Below are 17,419 nucleotides of genomic sequence, written 5' to 3'. Positions count from 1 at the left end.
CACTGACCACCATGTTTAATGTGTTGAAAAGTGACATTAAAACCAAAAGCAAACCCAAGTAAATTGCTTAACAATTATCAGCCTATAAGGACTCCTACAATTCCCTTGGACTGACTGCATACAGTACTGACTTGAGTTGGTCCAGACACTGCAGTTTTTTTGTGTATTTGTAGTAAAATTTATTGAACTGCTTCATTTCAGAAAAAGATGGAAAAGCTCTACACCTGACCTACAAAGATAAGGTTAAACTAGTTGCATACACAAAGCAGGTTTCCCACGGCAAATACAGATCGGATGCATCACCAGATGTTGGCTTTCTTGATGTTGTTGGAAATGATCGAAGGTATTGTGTCATTATAATCAAGAATTGAACATCATTATGCTTCCAGTTATCATGTCATTTGTTTCATTTGGTGTTTCGTTTTTTTCTTTTTCTGTCTCTGAGTGCTTCTTCATGCATATGGGTGAGAGAGAAAAAACAGGTGTGGATAATCAGGGTTTATGCTGCACAATAATATATGGGCAAAATTACATTTTTCCAGACAGGGCAGGACAAAGTGGGTGAGAATAGACAGAAGTGAGCATAGAAAGTTCAGAATTTATAACATTTAAAATAGCCATTTTAAACTTCTTTTTTTAGTGTCAGATGATTAAATTGCTGATGAAATAAAATTATAACTTAAAAAAAATATTTAAAAATTTGTACTTTGCTTCACCTGAGTTGTTGCATAACAGGTATTGTATACAATGGCACTGTTGAAAATAGGTTACAAAAAACAAATCAGCAACTGTTTCCATAATTGAAGTCATTTGTTTCATACTTTTATAGGAAAAAATAATGCATAAAGTCATTTGTATTCTTAGTAATGGGCCTGGATATGTCCACTGAGTTGTAATTCACGTTAACTAATTTTTCTAGGCTCATGTGTGCACTATGAAGAGGAATTTTGTAGATAGGTGTATAATTTCTAGAAATTATAATCATCAGCTTGGCCACAGAATTGATTATTGAGCATTCAGTTTCATCTCTTTCATCGGAAAATGTACGCAAAAGATGACATTTTACTTTGCATGTATATGCTTAGTATTTAAACAAAATGGGTTGTAGAAATGGTGTGAAATTAAAATACGGCAAAGTAGTCTTCCATTTTTTTTAGTCATGTTTAGGCAGAATGATGGACTTAGGGTGACTTTTTCACCTCCATCAACTCTTTGCCTGGACCATGGATAATTACTGGTCTGTTGGATTTCTTCTTTTGCATATTTTTTATAATTTTGAAATGGATTTTGCACAATAAATCTCATCATAAGGTTGATGGTATCTTGATTCTTAATAGTTTAGAAAATATCATCCCTAATGTTTTAGAGGTTTTTCAAGAGAACTTTAAAATAGACTTTTGGAGTATGGTGCAGCAACTTTCTTACGTAAAGATTTATGTTATTATTATTACATTTACAATGATTTTGTGTCAGTTCATTGGAATTCTTTTGAAAAAAAGTGTTATTGCCTCTTGAAGACATTACAGTCAAACATTTTCATTTGCTTCCTTTAAAACGTTATTGTTTAAGGGCTTATGTTAACTGCAACAGAACTTTTTTATGATGATCTTTATTCATTGGTTGGACAAGGATATTTTTATCAAGGCTGCCATGGAAACAGCTTACCATAACAATTCTTTTGGCAATCAAGTATGTGTCACTATACATCAATTCTTACTTAGTCCATCCACACTTTATACTAACATCTATATTATATACCTGCCATGAGATGTACCTTTTTGTTATGAATTGTTCCATCTGTCCATTTGTTCCCTGTATCATTTGTGCACATCAATTTGAGTTCTTCACTGTCTGTTGTTTCCAGATTGGTAATTAGATTGCATTTAGGGTAAGGAAGATGGGTTTTGTTTGGGGGTCAAAAGGTCAAAGGTCAAGTTTACTATGTATGAAGAAAGAAACATTTTTAATATCAGTAATACATAACGTGTTGGTATTGCATAGCTTATTATTTTCTGGATGGAAAATAATGTCGACCTTATGATGAGAATTCATCATCAGAAAGGGTGACCTTTGAGGAATATCTCTGGTGCAAACCATGACAGTAGCCCATGTGAACAAGCTTTCATTCTTTTTCCAGTGACAGACATTATATGGTTGCTTTAAAATACATTGAAGAGAATATTGCTGTCACTTTGAATCATTCATTGCAAATGTAGCATTTTCATCATGTGCTTTTTTTTACCATCTGAAATTATGCTTTGAACAAGTGAACAGGAATGAATAATTTGTATATCAAATGCTGGATATATACAAATATCCATTTGACCTACAACACAGTGAATTGTTCTGGAAAACCTCAATTTCCGATGGAAAATTCCACTAACCCTTAAACTCGGACTCGAGTAAACATCCTGTTTATAATGACCACATGTACATCGCAGGGTCTTTCTGCCTCTGAATTCAGCCATTGTTAATATCAGCACATTTTCCCCAACACTCAGCAGTTAGGCGAAGTCTTTGAACTTGCCTCCCAGCTATTGCATTATGTTCTTCTGATGTACTCTTACAATGACAACATATATATATGTGGGTCTTTCAGCCACTGAATTCTCTCGATGTAAATAACAGCACAACAAAAATAATCAATTGATCAACATAATTTCTCATTTAGCATGTGGTTGAAATTTCCCATTTAGCATGTGGTTGAAGCAGGACTGGCAAGCCCTTGAATTTGCTGTCCAGCTATTGCATGCATACAGAGGACTCCTGCCTGATTGATTATTTGTGTCCCATATAAAAACTTTACATCCAAATACATGTGATTAAGCATTTCTGAGACCTCTGGCAAGTAAATGAATCTTCATCCATCTGTCACAAACATCAGAAAGCAGAAGGGCAGATGTGACTGAAACCTGAACCCAGATTTATTTACCGGTGACCTTGGCCTTCAAGATATGAACCAAAAGGCAGCTCACAACACGCATGTTTATCCTGTAATTGCAAAAACTTAAACAAATTATAGAGTGGTAGGGAAAGTAATACAGAACAATTATTATCATGAGTTTTAACTCTGACAATCAAGAAAGATGCCGAATGTTTTATTTGACATACCTTCTAATGATAATATATAAATGACCTTGAACATACAATCCATATGTGGTGTTATGTGTTTAGGCTTTTACAAAAGTAACAAGAAAAAAGTGAAGACAACAAGCTTTGTAAAATTTAACACATAATTTATTTCCCTTGGGGAAAAAAAGGTTTTACAAATCAAATCCACAAATAATCCAGAAATAAAAAAATAGAAGGCGATCATGTATGCTGTGGTCAGCATTGTACTGATGTGTCAACAGTTCTTTGTTGAATTATAGAAAATAATATTCCAGTTTTTTTAATTCTTTGTAAATTTTGATAACTGTCCTTGTCCAAAAATTAATTTAGAGTACTAGTATTTCCAGGGAAAATAAACTTGTAATCCAGATAAATTAAATTAAACAAAATAATTAGCCCAAAACGGGTCACAACATAAAACACTTTAACTTCTCAAGTGTTAAGGCACTAATGACTATTCTTTCTCAAAACATCAATAATAGATCTAGCTACAATGCGAAATAGATGCCTGGATGTGGGTCAGTCCTCTGGAAAAACCTAATTGATACATGTTATTTGACATGTAGGCCAGATATGGCCTTGAATCCAATTTAGGAATCTTACCCTGAGAAAGAATAAAAAATAAGGAAAAAATGTTGTTTACTAAAAACTACCACTGTTTCTGAATCAAGGTCAGAAACTAGGTCATCATTACCAGTAGATACAATGTTCTATAAAGTTGTTTACATCAAAATTAAAATTAGAACTGAACAAAATTTCTGAACAAAATCAAATCCAGTAAATAAAGTTACATTACAATAAAAAATTTAAAACTAACAAACAAACAATTAAATTAAATCAAATATAAATTAAATATACATAACACTCACCCCCATAAAAGAAAAAGAAAGATTTTTATAATAAAGCTTTCTTTTTACCATAGATTAATTATATATGAGGTTTTAAAAAAATAACATAAGAACTATTATGAATTAAGCAAAGTGTACATAAAATAATACATTTCTATGCATGGGAAAGTGCATCTGCTATTAAATTATCTTTTCCCTTGATGTTCCTGGTGTCATTATTATATTCCTGTAACAGCAAACTCTACCCTTGTAGTCTGATTATATTTTTATCTTGCCAGTGAAAGTAAGGGAATTGTGATCACTAAACACAATAATCAAAGAAGGAGCAGAACTAATGTAAACTTCAAAATGTTGTAATGCCAGTATCAAAGCCATACATTCCTTCTCAATTGTTGAATAATTTCTTTGGTGCTTATTTACTCTTTTAGAAAAATAGCACACTGGATGATCAACACCATTTCTGTCTTCTTGAATCAATACTGCTCCAACCCCAATGTCACTTTGCATCAACAAACAGTTGAAATGATTGGCTGAAATTTGGAGCTGTAAGAACTGGTGCACTCTTAAGTATGGCCTTTAACTTATCAAAAGCTTTGACATTTTTCAGTCCAATGAAACTTGGTTTTCTTGCTCAATAAATTTTTCAGGGGTTCAGCAATTATAGAAAAATTGGAACAGAATTTCCGATAGTATCCAGCCACACCATAAAATTGCATCAGTTACTTTTTACTAACAGGTACAGGGAATTCAGAGATAGCCTTGACCTTAGCATCTATAGGTTTTAAATTGTCCATGTCCCATTATATGTCCTCGAAATGTTACACGAGCAGGTCAGAACTCACTTTTGGATAAATTAGTTGTCAACTTGCATCAGTGAGTGTCAAAGAATTTTCAGATTGTTGCTAAATGTTCTTTCCAGGTGTCATTGTAGATGATGACATCATTGATGTAGGCATCACAATTATCTAGACCAGAGGTAATCATATTCATTATATGTTGATAAGTACTTGGTGAACCCTTCATCCCAAATAACATCACTTTATATTGATAAAGTCCAGCTGGAGTCATGAATGCCAAAATTTCCTTTGTTCTTTCCGTCAGTGGAATTTGCCAAAATTCTTTAAGAAGATCAAATTTGGTGACATACTTGGCATTTCCAATTTTATCAATGCAGTCATAGATTCTTGGTAATGGAAATGAATCTGTTTTAGTCACACTGTTCACCTTCCTATAATCAGTGCAAATATGGAAAGTTTTTTCTGGTTTTGGAACAAGTATACATCGTGAACTCGTCACTTTTTCTGAGCTCTATGAAATTGTTTTCCAGCAATATCTGAATTTCTTTTTTCAAGTATTCCTGTTTGAGATGGTTCATCCTGTATGGATGTTGTTTCATAGGTTTGGAATTTACAAGTTCAGTGTCATGGAAAATTTTGTTCTTGTAGGAACATTTGGAAATAAGTGCTCATATTCAAATAATAACTGTTTAAGTTCATTCCTTTCTTGTTGCAAATGTGAAAGTTTCTGGTCCAGATCATTCATAATTTCTGAATTCCCAAGACTTGTCACTCCAAAATCAGTAGAATCTGATGGTATTCCTTCACTTAAATATTCACTGAGTGGGACAGGTAATACTAAATAAATTGCATGATTAACCTGGCGATCTCTCATTATACTGATACTCCTTTAAATTATTTAGATCCTAGGAGTACTATTATTATAATTTAACTCATTCATTTTCTTCTTAACTTTGTAAGGGCCGTAATACCTAATCTGAAGAAAACTTTGAAGAATGAGCAAGAGAGACAGAACTCTATTACCAGACTCAAAAGTTCTCTCCATTTTAGTTCTGTTAAACCTTAATTTCACTTTTGACTTGAATTGCTGGATGCCAAATTCAAGCATAATTAGCTTGAAAGTTCCAGACCTAAAATTTGACCCTTGACCCGATTGGACAGATTTGGGGAAAGCCAAATTGAGTATTAAAATAATTTTATCAAAGTTTTTACTATTGTTTTAGATTTAATATTCCTCGGGAATTGCCTCTGGGAACCCTGTTGATGAACACATTATGGTCAACAAGTATTGGTTACCTGACTTGGTCTTAGGTAAGGGACTAACACAATCTGCCATTATTATGCTAAATGGTTTGTCAAAGGCAGGAATAGGTTGCAGATGAGCCTTAGGTATCTTCTGATTGGGTTTTCCTACTGTATGACAAGATCTACAGTATTTACAAACATCACTTTTGATTTTTGACCAATAGAAGTGAGCCAAGATCTTGTGATGACATTCAGGAACACTTTCAAGATAAGGATGATGTCACAATAATCATTGTATATAACCAACTTGTTTGGTCAAATGCTTCATCTTATGTAGCCCAAATCTGCAGGCTCAGTTTAGCCACACATTTGATATGTTAGATGCTGCAGTATATATAACCAAAGTCTACCTCTTGCAGACTTGACAATATTTTTGGTCTGCTGGGTACTGCATTCTATAGAACCTAAGTCTAGCCCCTGTTTGGTGTGTTAGGTACTGCAACTTTATAAGCCAAGCCTACACCCTGTTTGGTCCGTTAGATACTGCAACTTTATAAGTCAAGTCTGTGCCCTGTTTGGTCTATTAGACACTGCAACTTCATAAGCTAAGCCCACACCCTGTTTGGTCCATTAGATACTGCAACTTTATAAGTCAAGTCTATGCCCTGTTTGGTCCGTTAGATACTGCAACTTTATAAGCCAAGCCCACACCCTGTTTGGTCTGTTAGATACTGCAACTTTATAAGCCAAGCCTACACCGTTTGGTCCGTTAGATACTGCAACTTTATAAGTCAAGTCTGTGCCCTGTTTGGTCTATTAGACACTGCAACTTCATAAGCTAAGCCCACACCCTGTTTGGTCCGTTAGATACTGCAACTTTATAAGCCAAGCCCACACCCTGTTTGGTCTGTTAGATACTGCAACTTTATAAGCCAAGTCTACACCCTCTTTTGGTCTGTTAGGCACTGCAACTTTATAAGTCAAGTCTACACCCTGTTTGGTCTGTTAGGTATAGTGATATAGTATATACTACCTTCTCTATAACCCTACAGTCTCATGGTGTAGATATAATATACCCAATTCCCAAACCTCCTGCTTGTCATAAGAGGTTACTAAGAGACAGGAGGCATGGCCTTTCTCTGGTTAGCATGCTGAATTTGAAATCAAAGGGGTGCAGGTTTGGATCCTACATCCGATCAACCTCACTTGGCTACCATTGTGTGGTCATGGATAATGTACTTTACTCCAGTTGCCTTACCACTAAACAGCCTACTTGTTTTGATGTGCCATAACCCAAGTCTGGCTTAATTTAAAGGAAAAGCTAACCTATGCTACAACATGCAATTAGCTGTCATCTTTATCAAGTTTTTGCATTGTTATGTTTTATTTGTACAGCACTGATCCCTCTGAATGGTAAGTAATACTTGATTTAGAGATTTTTGTGCACTGTCATGTTTGGTGGATCCAGATTTTATTTCTGTGTATCAGTCCTTGTTACTTCCACTTCTTTAAGTCACTTTGTATAAGTAGATTTCTCCAAGCATTTATCCAGCTCTTGTAACTTTTCAGGCAATTCCATATAGGACCTAATAATTTAGTTAATTCTGTAAACAAAAAAAGCTTATATTGCTTAACTGATATTTATTTATTTAATGATGTAAAACCATGTGTTTATTTTTTAAGGAAATTAACCAAATATTTTCATAACACCATGAAATAGGTAAGAAACAATTTTACTATATCCAGTGAAACTGAATTAGCACAGGAAATATTGTGAAGTTTTAATTTTAATCCACACTTATTTCATAGAAGTCAGATAATTGATAGAAAAAGTTAGCTTGGCTTTATATCCATGTGGTGTGCTATAGTGTCAGGGAATTAATAGAAAGAGATTGGTTGCCTTTATATCCATGTGGTAGGCTATAAATTTATCCAACCGCTACAGTGGCCTAGTGGTTTGAGTGTCTGCCTCGGATGTGGTAGGTGGTGGGTCCAAACCTTGGCTAAGTCATACCAAAGATTTATAAAAATGGTACTAACAGCTGCCTCGCAAGGCATTCAACATTAAGAGGTTAGTGTTAGGACTGGTCGGCCTGGTGTCAAGATAATGTGACTGGGTGGGATGTCTGCGGCATGATGCCCCATTGCCAGGCATCACTGTAAACTTCCACACCACAGACATCATAGTGAAAGGTTAAAATTGTTAAAGCTAAGTTAAAAGTTCAAAGTAAACATGTTAGAGTTTAATTGATGCATAATATAAATAGAACTGTTTACACTACATGCTGTTTGTGACAGTCTGTAACGTTGCTACAGAAGTTAAGTATTTATTATGTAAGTGTGTAAGACATAGACATATTGATACCTAAGTTTTTTATATCACTGACTTCAAGATGTAACATGGATCTTGAGAGAGAGAGATCCCATTTGATTATGTAGTCTAATTTTGTCCCCTAGATTATTGGTTTTCATGGCACTTAACATAGTGTTGGCAATGTCATGATGAGAAAATGGGGGCTAAGTGCCTTTCCCAAAGACACTGAGGCAGCCAAACCATGCTGGCTTGGTCAGGGATTGAACCTGTGACCCATGCATTACCAGTCTGATGTTTAACCAAAAAAGTTACTGCAGTTCCCCATAGACATGTATATTTGTTGTTAGAGTTGTAATAAATCAGGCTCCTCACTTTGCTGTTATTTGCATAACTCACACTTACCTTTGGAATTATTTCCATTAACCACAGATGAAAGTAACTGTACTTGAATTTGATTGGCTGAAGAATCTGGTGGCTGTTAGCATTGAAACAATAAATAAATGAAGCCAGAGACCAGTGACTTTAAATTTTTGTATTAAGTAAAAGTACAAAAATGGAATTTACGGAAATACATCCCTAACAAAAGCTTTACATTTTAAGTACAACAACAGCACAAATAAGACTTTCATCTTTCATTCTTACCAGATCAGACCATTTATGATGACTGCTCCTCCTCTTTGCAGAGTCTTACTTTATTTTAAAATCCTATGTTTTTTGAAATGTGCAAAAGGCATGAGAGGTTCCTATTGGTACAGTCAATACATGTTTATCTTGTCAATGGTACTGGGTTCCAGTCATAAGAATATTGGAGTGACAGTTGCCACAACCAGCATAACAAATGTCAGTAATAAATCTGGCAAGCCAAAAATGACAACTTTTACTGCCAATGTCCGTTGGATTCACATGAACACCACCAAGTCTCCAAAAACATACTATTTAATAGCAGTAACACATAACCTGGTGCTGTTGCATAATGCTTTCTTTTACTTGAGGAAATACCTTGTCCATTTAATGTGAATATATCCTCCCATAGAATGGAGAATTGTCAATAGAGCAGGATCCACTCATGCACCATATTAATGCAACTGTGTCAAAATTGTGACCACATAAATATTGATTGTTGTTAGTGCTTTACTGTGTTGCATTTTGTTCCTTCATCAGTTTGTATTATCTCAGTGGTACATATCTCTGTACTTAATTTCAAATAGCCACACACCCCTCCAAATATTGTTCTTAAAGGGACCACAAAAAAGTTACCTCATTGTATGCCTTCCCATAGGGTTTAGGGTACACTCGTACTCAATATCAAGTTACAACTGTTATGAGTTGGTCTTTTGTGTTAAGAAAAATACACAGCAGAAAACACACCCAAAATAGTATGCATTACATATTCCTTCTAAACATAGTCTAAACATGAAAATCTGTGTTTTCATTGTTGTATATTGATTGTATTTGAATAACATCTTTGTGTCTATTTTCCATAACACTAATTGTCTCCAGACTAGGTCACAGCTGTATCCACTTCTATGTTTGGAATGATGTGATAGCTGATGAATATATAGTTTAAACAAAGGTTCCACAAAATCTTTAAATTTAGTTGAAGCTGCCACTGCCAAGATCACTGTTAATCAATGTCTTGCATTTTTATATTTTAAAAAAGGCGACATAAAAATGAAGAGTTTTTTATATGAATCTTTGCATTCTACATGTTAGACTGCAACAATGTTTATAATACTAAATGTAGCTGTTATTTTCTTCCAATTTAGTGTAATCTGTTTTGGCATGAAATTGAGTATATAGCTTGCTCTAACTACATGCATATATATATATATTGCTCCGTCTTTGGAGCTTTATCCTTTATATTGATTGCCTAGCAGATTGCAGTTTATGTCAGCTGTTAGGCTAATGCAAGCAAGGTAGTAAATGTTCTGTCCATTTCTGCTTCATTTTCTTTCAACATGATTTGCTTAAAAGAATCAGTTTTGTACATTCCAGATATTTTTTCATGTGTTGTCTTTATTGCATCTGTGCATGAATGAGAATATTCATCAGTTTTTATGCACATTAATTATTGAGGATGTTGTGATCATTGTTATCTTAGCTTACCTGCCTGTGTTTAGAATGTATCATCTGTAATTTGTCCATCAATAATTGCTTTACCATGTTTGACTCTTTATTTCTGATTTAGTTTTGATCAAACTTGGAATGTGGGTTTGTAGCATCAGAAACCTACTCATGAGTTGATCTTGCTTCTCATTGACTGGCCTTGTTACCACTCTTAAAGTCATATTTCTGATCAAGATTTACTTGTAGTATATGCATATATCATTAAGATGCCTGATGGGTTCAGCAATGATATCCATACATACTAATGAGGTCATCTTGCATCAGATCTAATGAGCTTGTTACACATTAGAAGCCGTATATCTGATCCGTTTTGACAAACTGGGAATATATTGTCATTAACATGTTATGACCCTGTGGTATTAAAATAAGTAAGAAGAAAGAGCAGTAACCAACAGGTTTTGTATAATTGAAAATATTAATTTATTTACCTTAAATACAAAGTGAAAGAATTAAAAATAACTTACAATATGGTGAATTAAATCCTAAATTCCTAAATGGTCTATCAATTCCAAACGTTTTGACTAATCCCAAGGAGTTCTAAATATATTCTGAATGATGGTCAGTGATATACTGATGTGTGAACAGTACCGAAGAAATCACCATGATATAATCCAAAAATGTCTTTAAATGAATGTTAGAGCACTACAATTCAAACAAATGATTAAATTAAATAAGTAAATTCATCTAAATTAATAACTCTTCCAAGAATGATAGTACTACTAAAAATGCCTAATTCTGAGTATTACTTCTTTTATATAGAATGATAATATGCAATAAGGAGGTTGCAATACAAAGCTTTGACTGTTGGTATTTTGAAATCCTCGATCAGCAAACAGATCAGCTGTTCTGACACTGACTAATCACATATTAGGTCAGCTTTGCCTTTCAGAACTCATGTCCTGGAGTTGGGTCACACAGTATTTACTTGCACAACCCAACCTTGAAACTTATGCATGAAAAAATGTATGCATTTGATACATGACTCATCTTACAGTACAAACCCATTCATTTGATATTATCATTAAAAATGTAATTAACTAAATGACCCTTACAAAAATTATTACTATGAAAATGATGCACATAATTTAGGTATTCATAACAAAGACTATGTGGGCCTTAAGACATCTAACCTCTATCTGTGTGGGTTCAAGTCTCAGGCTCGGCTGATGTGGGTATTTGTGAAAGCCTGCCAGTAGCTTCTCGTGGGTCAGTGGTTCTCCCCAGGGTTTTCCAGGGTTCTTCTTCCACCAGTTATACTGGTAGCCATGTATAGCCTATCTTGTGCTGAAAAATGGTGTTAAACCCTACAACAACAACAACAAAGATTATGGATGAGTTCAGTAATAAATGATATGAACACATACTAATGTGATGGTCTTGCATCTGATTGTCTGACTTTATTACCACTGTCTTGCATCTGATTGACTTCATTACCATTATCTTGCAACTGATTGACTTCATTACCATTGTCTTGCAACTGATTGACATCATTACCATTGTCTTGCAACTGATTGACTTCATTACCATTATCTTGCAACTGATTGACTTCATTACCATTATCTTGCATCTGATTGTCTTCATTACCACTGTCTTGCAATTGATTACTTTATTACCACTGTCTTGCAACTGATTGACTTCATTACCACTGGGGGGCCCCAAGTGGCCATGTGGTCTAAAGCGCTTTCCGTTAAGGATCACTGTCATCTCACCTCTGTCTGCATGGGTTCGAGTCTCGGATTTGGCCAATGTGGGTATGTGAGAAAGCTTGCCAGTAGCTTCTTCAGGGTCGGTGGTTCTTTCCGGGTTCTTCCTCCACCATTAATACTGGCCGCCATGCATAGCCTGTCATGTGCTAAACCCTACAACAAAAAATCATTACCACTGTCTTGCATCTAATTGACTTGATTACCACTGTCTTGCAATTGATTACTTTATTACCACTGTCTTGTATCTGATTGACTTCATTACCACTTTCTTGCAACTAATTGACTTAATTACCACTGTCTTGCATCTGATTGACTGACTTTATTACCAATGTGTTTGATTGACCGAGCATATTAACATGGGCAAATTCATATTATGATCCAATTTTGATCAGACTTTAAATAATATTAAAATTGTGGAAAATATAAATATGTATTAACTAAGATCCAGAGCCAGAGTTTTATAAGAAGAGTTTAGCTTTTTCCAGAGCCAGACTATGGAATTCCATTTCACCCTACACAAGATCAGCTGAATAGTCAAAAGATTTTAAGAAACTTTTGTGTTTTCACCTGTAATGACTTGCACAGGTTCACCACTAATCTTTGTATGAATCCTGTATGTACTCATTTCAAATGTCTTGTATATATCTTATAGCAGTACATGTAATAGGTTAATTATCTAGTTTTTAATGGTATTGTTGTCTAAAGACAACACCACCTGTAAAACCTCTACTATATATATATATATATATATATATATATATATATATATATATATATATATATATATAGAAGGTCTCATAGAAGATTGGTTATGACCCATTGAGCTTCGTTTAATGAAGTTATTATTATTATTATTATTATTATTATTATTATTATTAATATTTTTATTTTTACATGTAAATATGTGCTTATATCATCAAGATCATGGCTGGGATTTATAATGAGCAAGCTTTATGCATTTTTGAGGTAATCTTACACCTGATTGTGTAACCCTGTTACCACTCTAGAAAACATTTAATACCTGACTTGATCCCACATTGAATGTATTCTTATATTATCAGGATCTCAGGTGAGTTTGATAATGAGTGAGATCGACACATGCTTTTGATCTGTTCTTCCTTCTGATTGGCTGAGCTTACTACCACCCTGGAGTCTTTATTTCTGATCTAGTTTTAATAAAACTTTGAATATTTGTTTATATCAAATATATCTTTCACATGTTTGTTAACAAATGAGATACACACACAGATTGATGAGGAGATCTTGCATCTGATTGGCTCACATTGTTACCACTCAACAGGCCACATTTCTGATCTGATCTTGATCAGACTTGAGATATGGGCTTATATCATCATTATCTTGGATGGGATTGATAATGATTGAGATCATTGCATATTATCATCTGGTTGGCTGACCTATTACCACACAGGAAGCCATATTTCTTTCCAGTTTTTATGAAACTAATTTAAGTTTGTTACACTCTGGAAGCCATATTTCCTTGTCTGATTTTGATCAGACTTAAAATATGGGTTTATATCATCGAGATCTTAAATGGGATCAATAATAATGAACAAGATCCATGGATAGAGAGGAGGAGATTATGTATGCAATTGGCAGAGCATGTAACCACTCTGGAAGCCCTGATTTTGATCAGACTTGAAATATGGACTTGTATCATTATCTTTTGGTTCTTTTCAGTAAGTAATGAGTGAGATCTCCACATATTAATGACCCAATAAAAGACACGACAGTTTCAGTTTTTACCATTTTCTGACAAAAGGGGCCCTGTTGGACTTGCAGTTATGTTGCTCAGCTGCAACATAGCACTATGGAACTCCACACTAGCCTTTGGCTCTGCTGGTCATAGACCACTTATGGGATGGTCTTTTGTAATTTGTCTCTCATCCATCAGTCCATTAAACACAAGTTTGTTATTGCAACTCCTAAACAACTTGGACGATTATCATGAAACTTCACACACGCGCATTCATCGAATGGTCTAGTGGGTCCCAAATGAAAATGGTGCCATTGGGACAACCAATATGGTTGCCACTGTGACTGCATTGAAAATTTTATTTTTGCTACTCATGAATGGATGGTAATGTCAACATCTGATGATGTCTAGTTGGTCCTCAATGAAAATTATTCTGATCTGATGGCCAAGAGCAGCCACCTTAGAAATATTGTCACTATTCCTCCTGATCAGGAAGTCATATTGACAAGGAATTTTCATTAAAGACTTGAATGGATGGTCATATTAACATTGGGTTTTCCTAAAAACTTGTGTGTTGTCTGTCACATGCCACCTACAGTATTATTTCTAACACTGGAGAAAGGTGGACTGTTAAAATTGAAATAGCTCCGAGCCCCCAGTCAGCAATGCCATTGGTCTATGTATATAAATAACACAAGGTGAAAAGTATAACAATTTAATAAGATATAGCAAATGTATTTAATAATTTTATTGACAAATTCCTCAATTGCAATTTCTTTTGAACAAATACAGTCAATGACCTATTAACAGTTGCCAGTTATTATTCCATCATATGAAATTAAAGGTCTTAAGTGAGAGTGTTTCTTTTGTGTTGTCTCTGTTACCCATCTGCCAATCCCTGTCTGCCTCTTGTTTCTCTTTGGTACTTCCAGTACCCTTGACAACGTATTCTCCTGGCACTTCTGGATCCATTCCTTTGACACTTCCAGTACTCTCTGTCATGTACTCCTTCACGACACTGCACCCCCCACACAAAGTGCATGTCACTATAAATTCCTATCATGTCCTCTCCACGTCTCTTCCCTCATCTCCAATCCTTCGATGTAGACTCGAACACCCACACAGAAAGCTTCCTGTAGAATTAGATGGGTCTTATATTTTTGTCTCCTTACTCTAATCTCAGGAAAATTCTGCACACTATCACAGACCTTTCATCAGAATAATGGCTAATAAATTAACAGGTCAACTCACATCTAAATATTCCATATGCTTTGTCCTATAATAATTGTGCTATAATAATAATAATATTATTATTAACAAGTTCTAATACATGCATACACATTCCTAATACACATCCCTAATTGTTAACTTCTTGATATAGTAAACTATCATCATCATTAGTACTCATATGTATTTCCTACCCAACGAATTATAAAAGGCACATACAAATATGCGAATACCTGATTAGGTGTACAGAAGTCCAACAATGACTAACTCTGCATAATTCATAAAATAAAGCAAGTACAAGTTCTAACACAATTCTGTAAATAATTCAGTTATCCATTATGATGCAATATAGTAGTAAATTACACAATCCACTTTGATTCCAGTCTAACAATCTACATATGTTAATCTTGCATGATAATAATTCACTATACACTACATTGCGATATGTAAATAATTCAGCTATATGTGGAAGATTCCATTTCTGATAAACTAACTGTACATAATAATCTATCAATCTTACAACACCTATATATGAAAGTAAGATATATTTGGGCAATGATATGTACCTCAAGAAGCCTTTCTATGCAAATCCAAACCTAGAATCCCTTTTCACTTTTTAACAAGTACAGTCTAATGCCTCTCAGCTTATCTATGATCTGGCCTTGGTGAGGTTCCCACATGTACTGATTGAAAAATAGATTTAGTTTCAATTTAAGCAGTTGCTTGTTTATACTCCACCCTAGATTTGACTCTCAATTTTGATTGGATAACGTCTGGTCTCTTTGAAAACTGCCTTGATAATTTAACACTTTTCACTCTTGGGTTTCTGTTTCCCCAAAGCGCAAAATTGCTTTCAAGTAAGTCATGACATCACTGACAGATTGCAAAACAAACACCAGAGTCTCTACCTCGTCAGCCAGGTTGTAGAATTCCCTTTGAATTTACCATGGACGTTATTGGTTAAACAAGAGACAAGCAGTTTCTTTGTTTCCAGAAATGGGTCTGTAGTCGTAATCATACAAAAAACATATTGACTTATTCGAAGGTGTTCTTAACTATGAATTAACTATTAGAAGATATGTGTATACATGAAGCATCAGCAAATTTTCCCACAACATGACAGTATCTAATAGGTCCTAAATGAAAATGATGCTGATCTGATGGCCAGGATAGCTGCCACATGGGCCATTTTGAGAATCTTGTTAAGCTGCTTGTAAGTGGATGGTCATATCCACTTGGAGTTGTCACATACGAGACTTTTTTGATATCTGCTTGGTCCTAAATTAAAATGGTGCCAATCTGATTTCCAGTATGGCCATGACAGTAGCCATCTTGAAAATCTCTATCATTACTTCACTTGAACCAGATTTAATATTGCCATGTTTTTCACCAAAAGATTTCTTATGTCTGGTTGGTCCTAACTGTGTTATTCAGACATTCAGTATGCCTGCCCAGTGATTATCTTGAAAATCTTTTTATCAGTATTTCTTCTATATGAATGGTCATTTCAGCATGGGGTTTTGACTTCTTATGATGTCTTGTTGGTTGTAAATGAAAATGGTGCTGATTCAAAATCTAATATAGCTTATATCTGGTTGGTCTTAACTGTGCTATTCAGACATTCGGTACGCCTGTCACAGTGGCCATCTTGAAAATCATATAATTACTTTTCCTTATTGACAATATGCTTCTTGTGATGTCTAGTTGGTACTAAATAGCAATGGTGCCAGTCCAATAAAAAATATGGCCATCTTGGCATCCATCTTGTACTTGTTGGTCCTCCAACACTTGAAGTCATATCAACATGTAGTTTCCACTAAAAGGTTTTTATATAATGCCTTCTTGATCCTTGATAAAATTGTGCAAAGTTGACATCCATTATGTCTGCCACAGCAGTATATTTGAAACTCTTGTTTATCCCTGAAGAATATCAAAAGATGGTTTCAGCATGCTGCAGATAGAAGAAACAAAGGGTCTTATCCTGAATTCTTGGAAATTCTTTTCAGCCAGTAATGTGTCAGTCCCATTGACAGACTCTTGTTCTTACACGTGATTTTCTTTATCCATTTTGATAAATTTAAATGTACATATTTAAAGTTAAATTTTGACATGTATATAGGAGAGTGGTAACACGCTTGCTTTGCATCTTTACATTCCTGGTGTTATTCTTTGATTTCATCTTTGAAAGATTATTGGTTTTTGTCATGGTAGCTTTTATATATATATATATATATATATATATATATATATATATATATATATATATATAAGTTAATAGAATATACTGTACATTCATTGTAAAATAAAACTCAGTTATAGACTTGTTTTCA

General features: G+C 34.5%; 1 protein-coding gene across 1 annotated transcript in view; it reads left to right on the top strand.

Annotated features, from left to right (window-relative positions):
- LOC149804447 (Golgi resident protein GCP60-like) overlaps positions 1–17,419 on the top strand; it is a 56,661-nt gene that overhangs the window by 12,605 nt on the left and 26,637 nt on the right. Inside the window, exon 2 of the mRNA XM_089940547.1 lies at positions 202–343. Coding sequence (XP_089796673.1) covers positions 202–343 — 142 coding nt within the window. The remainder of the gene's footprint in view (positions 1–201; positions 344–17,419) is intronic.

The sequence above is a fragment of the Sinohyriopsis cumingii genome, chromosome 2 (genome assembly GCF_028554795.1).
Source record: "Sinohyriopsis cumingii isolate HCF-2022 chromosome 2, ASM2855479v2, whole genome shotgun sequence".
Taxonomy (NCBI): Eukaryota; Metazoa; Mollusca; class Bivalvia; order Unionida; family Unionidae; genus Sinohyriopsis; species Sinohyriopsis cumingii.
Note: the sequence above shows the minus strand (reverse complement) of the source record. Positions and strands in the feature narration are given on the sequence as shown.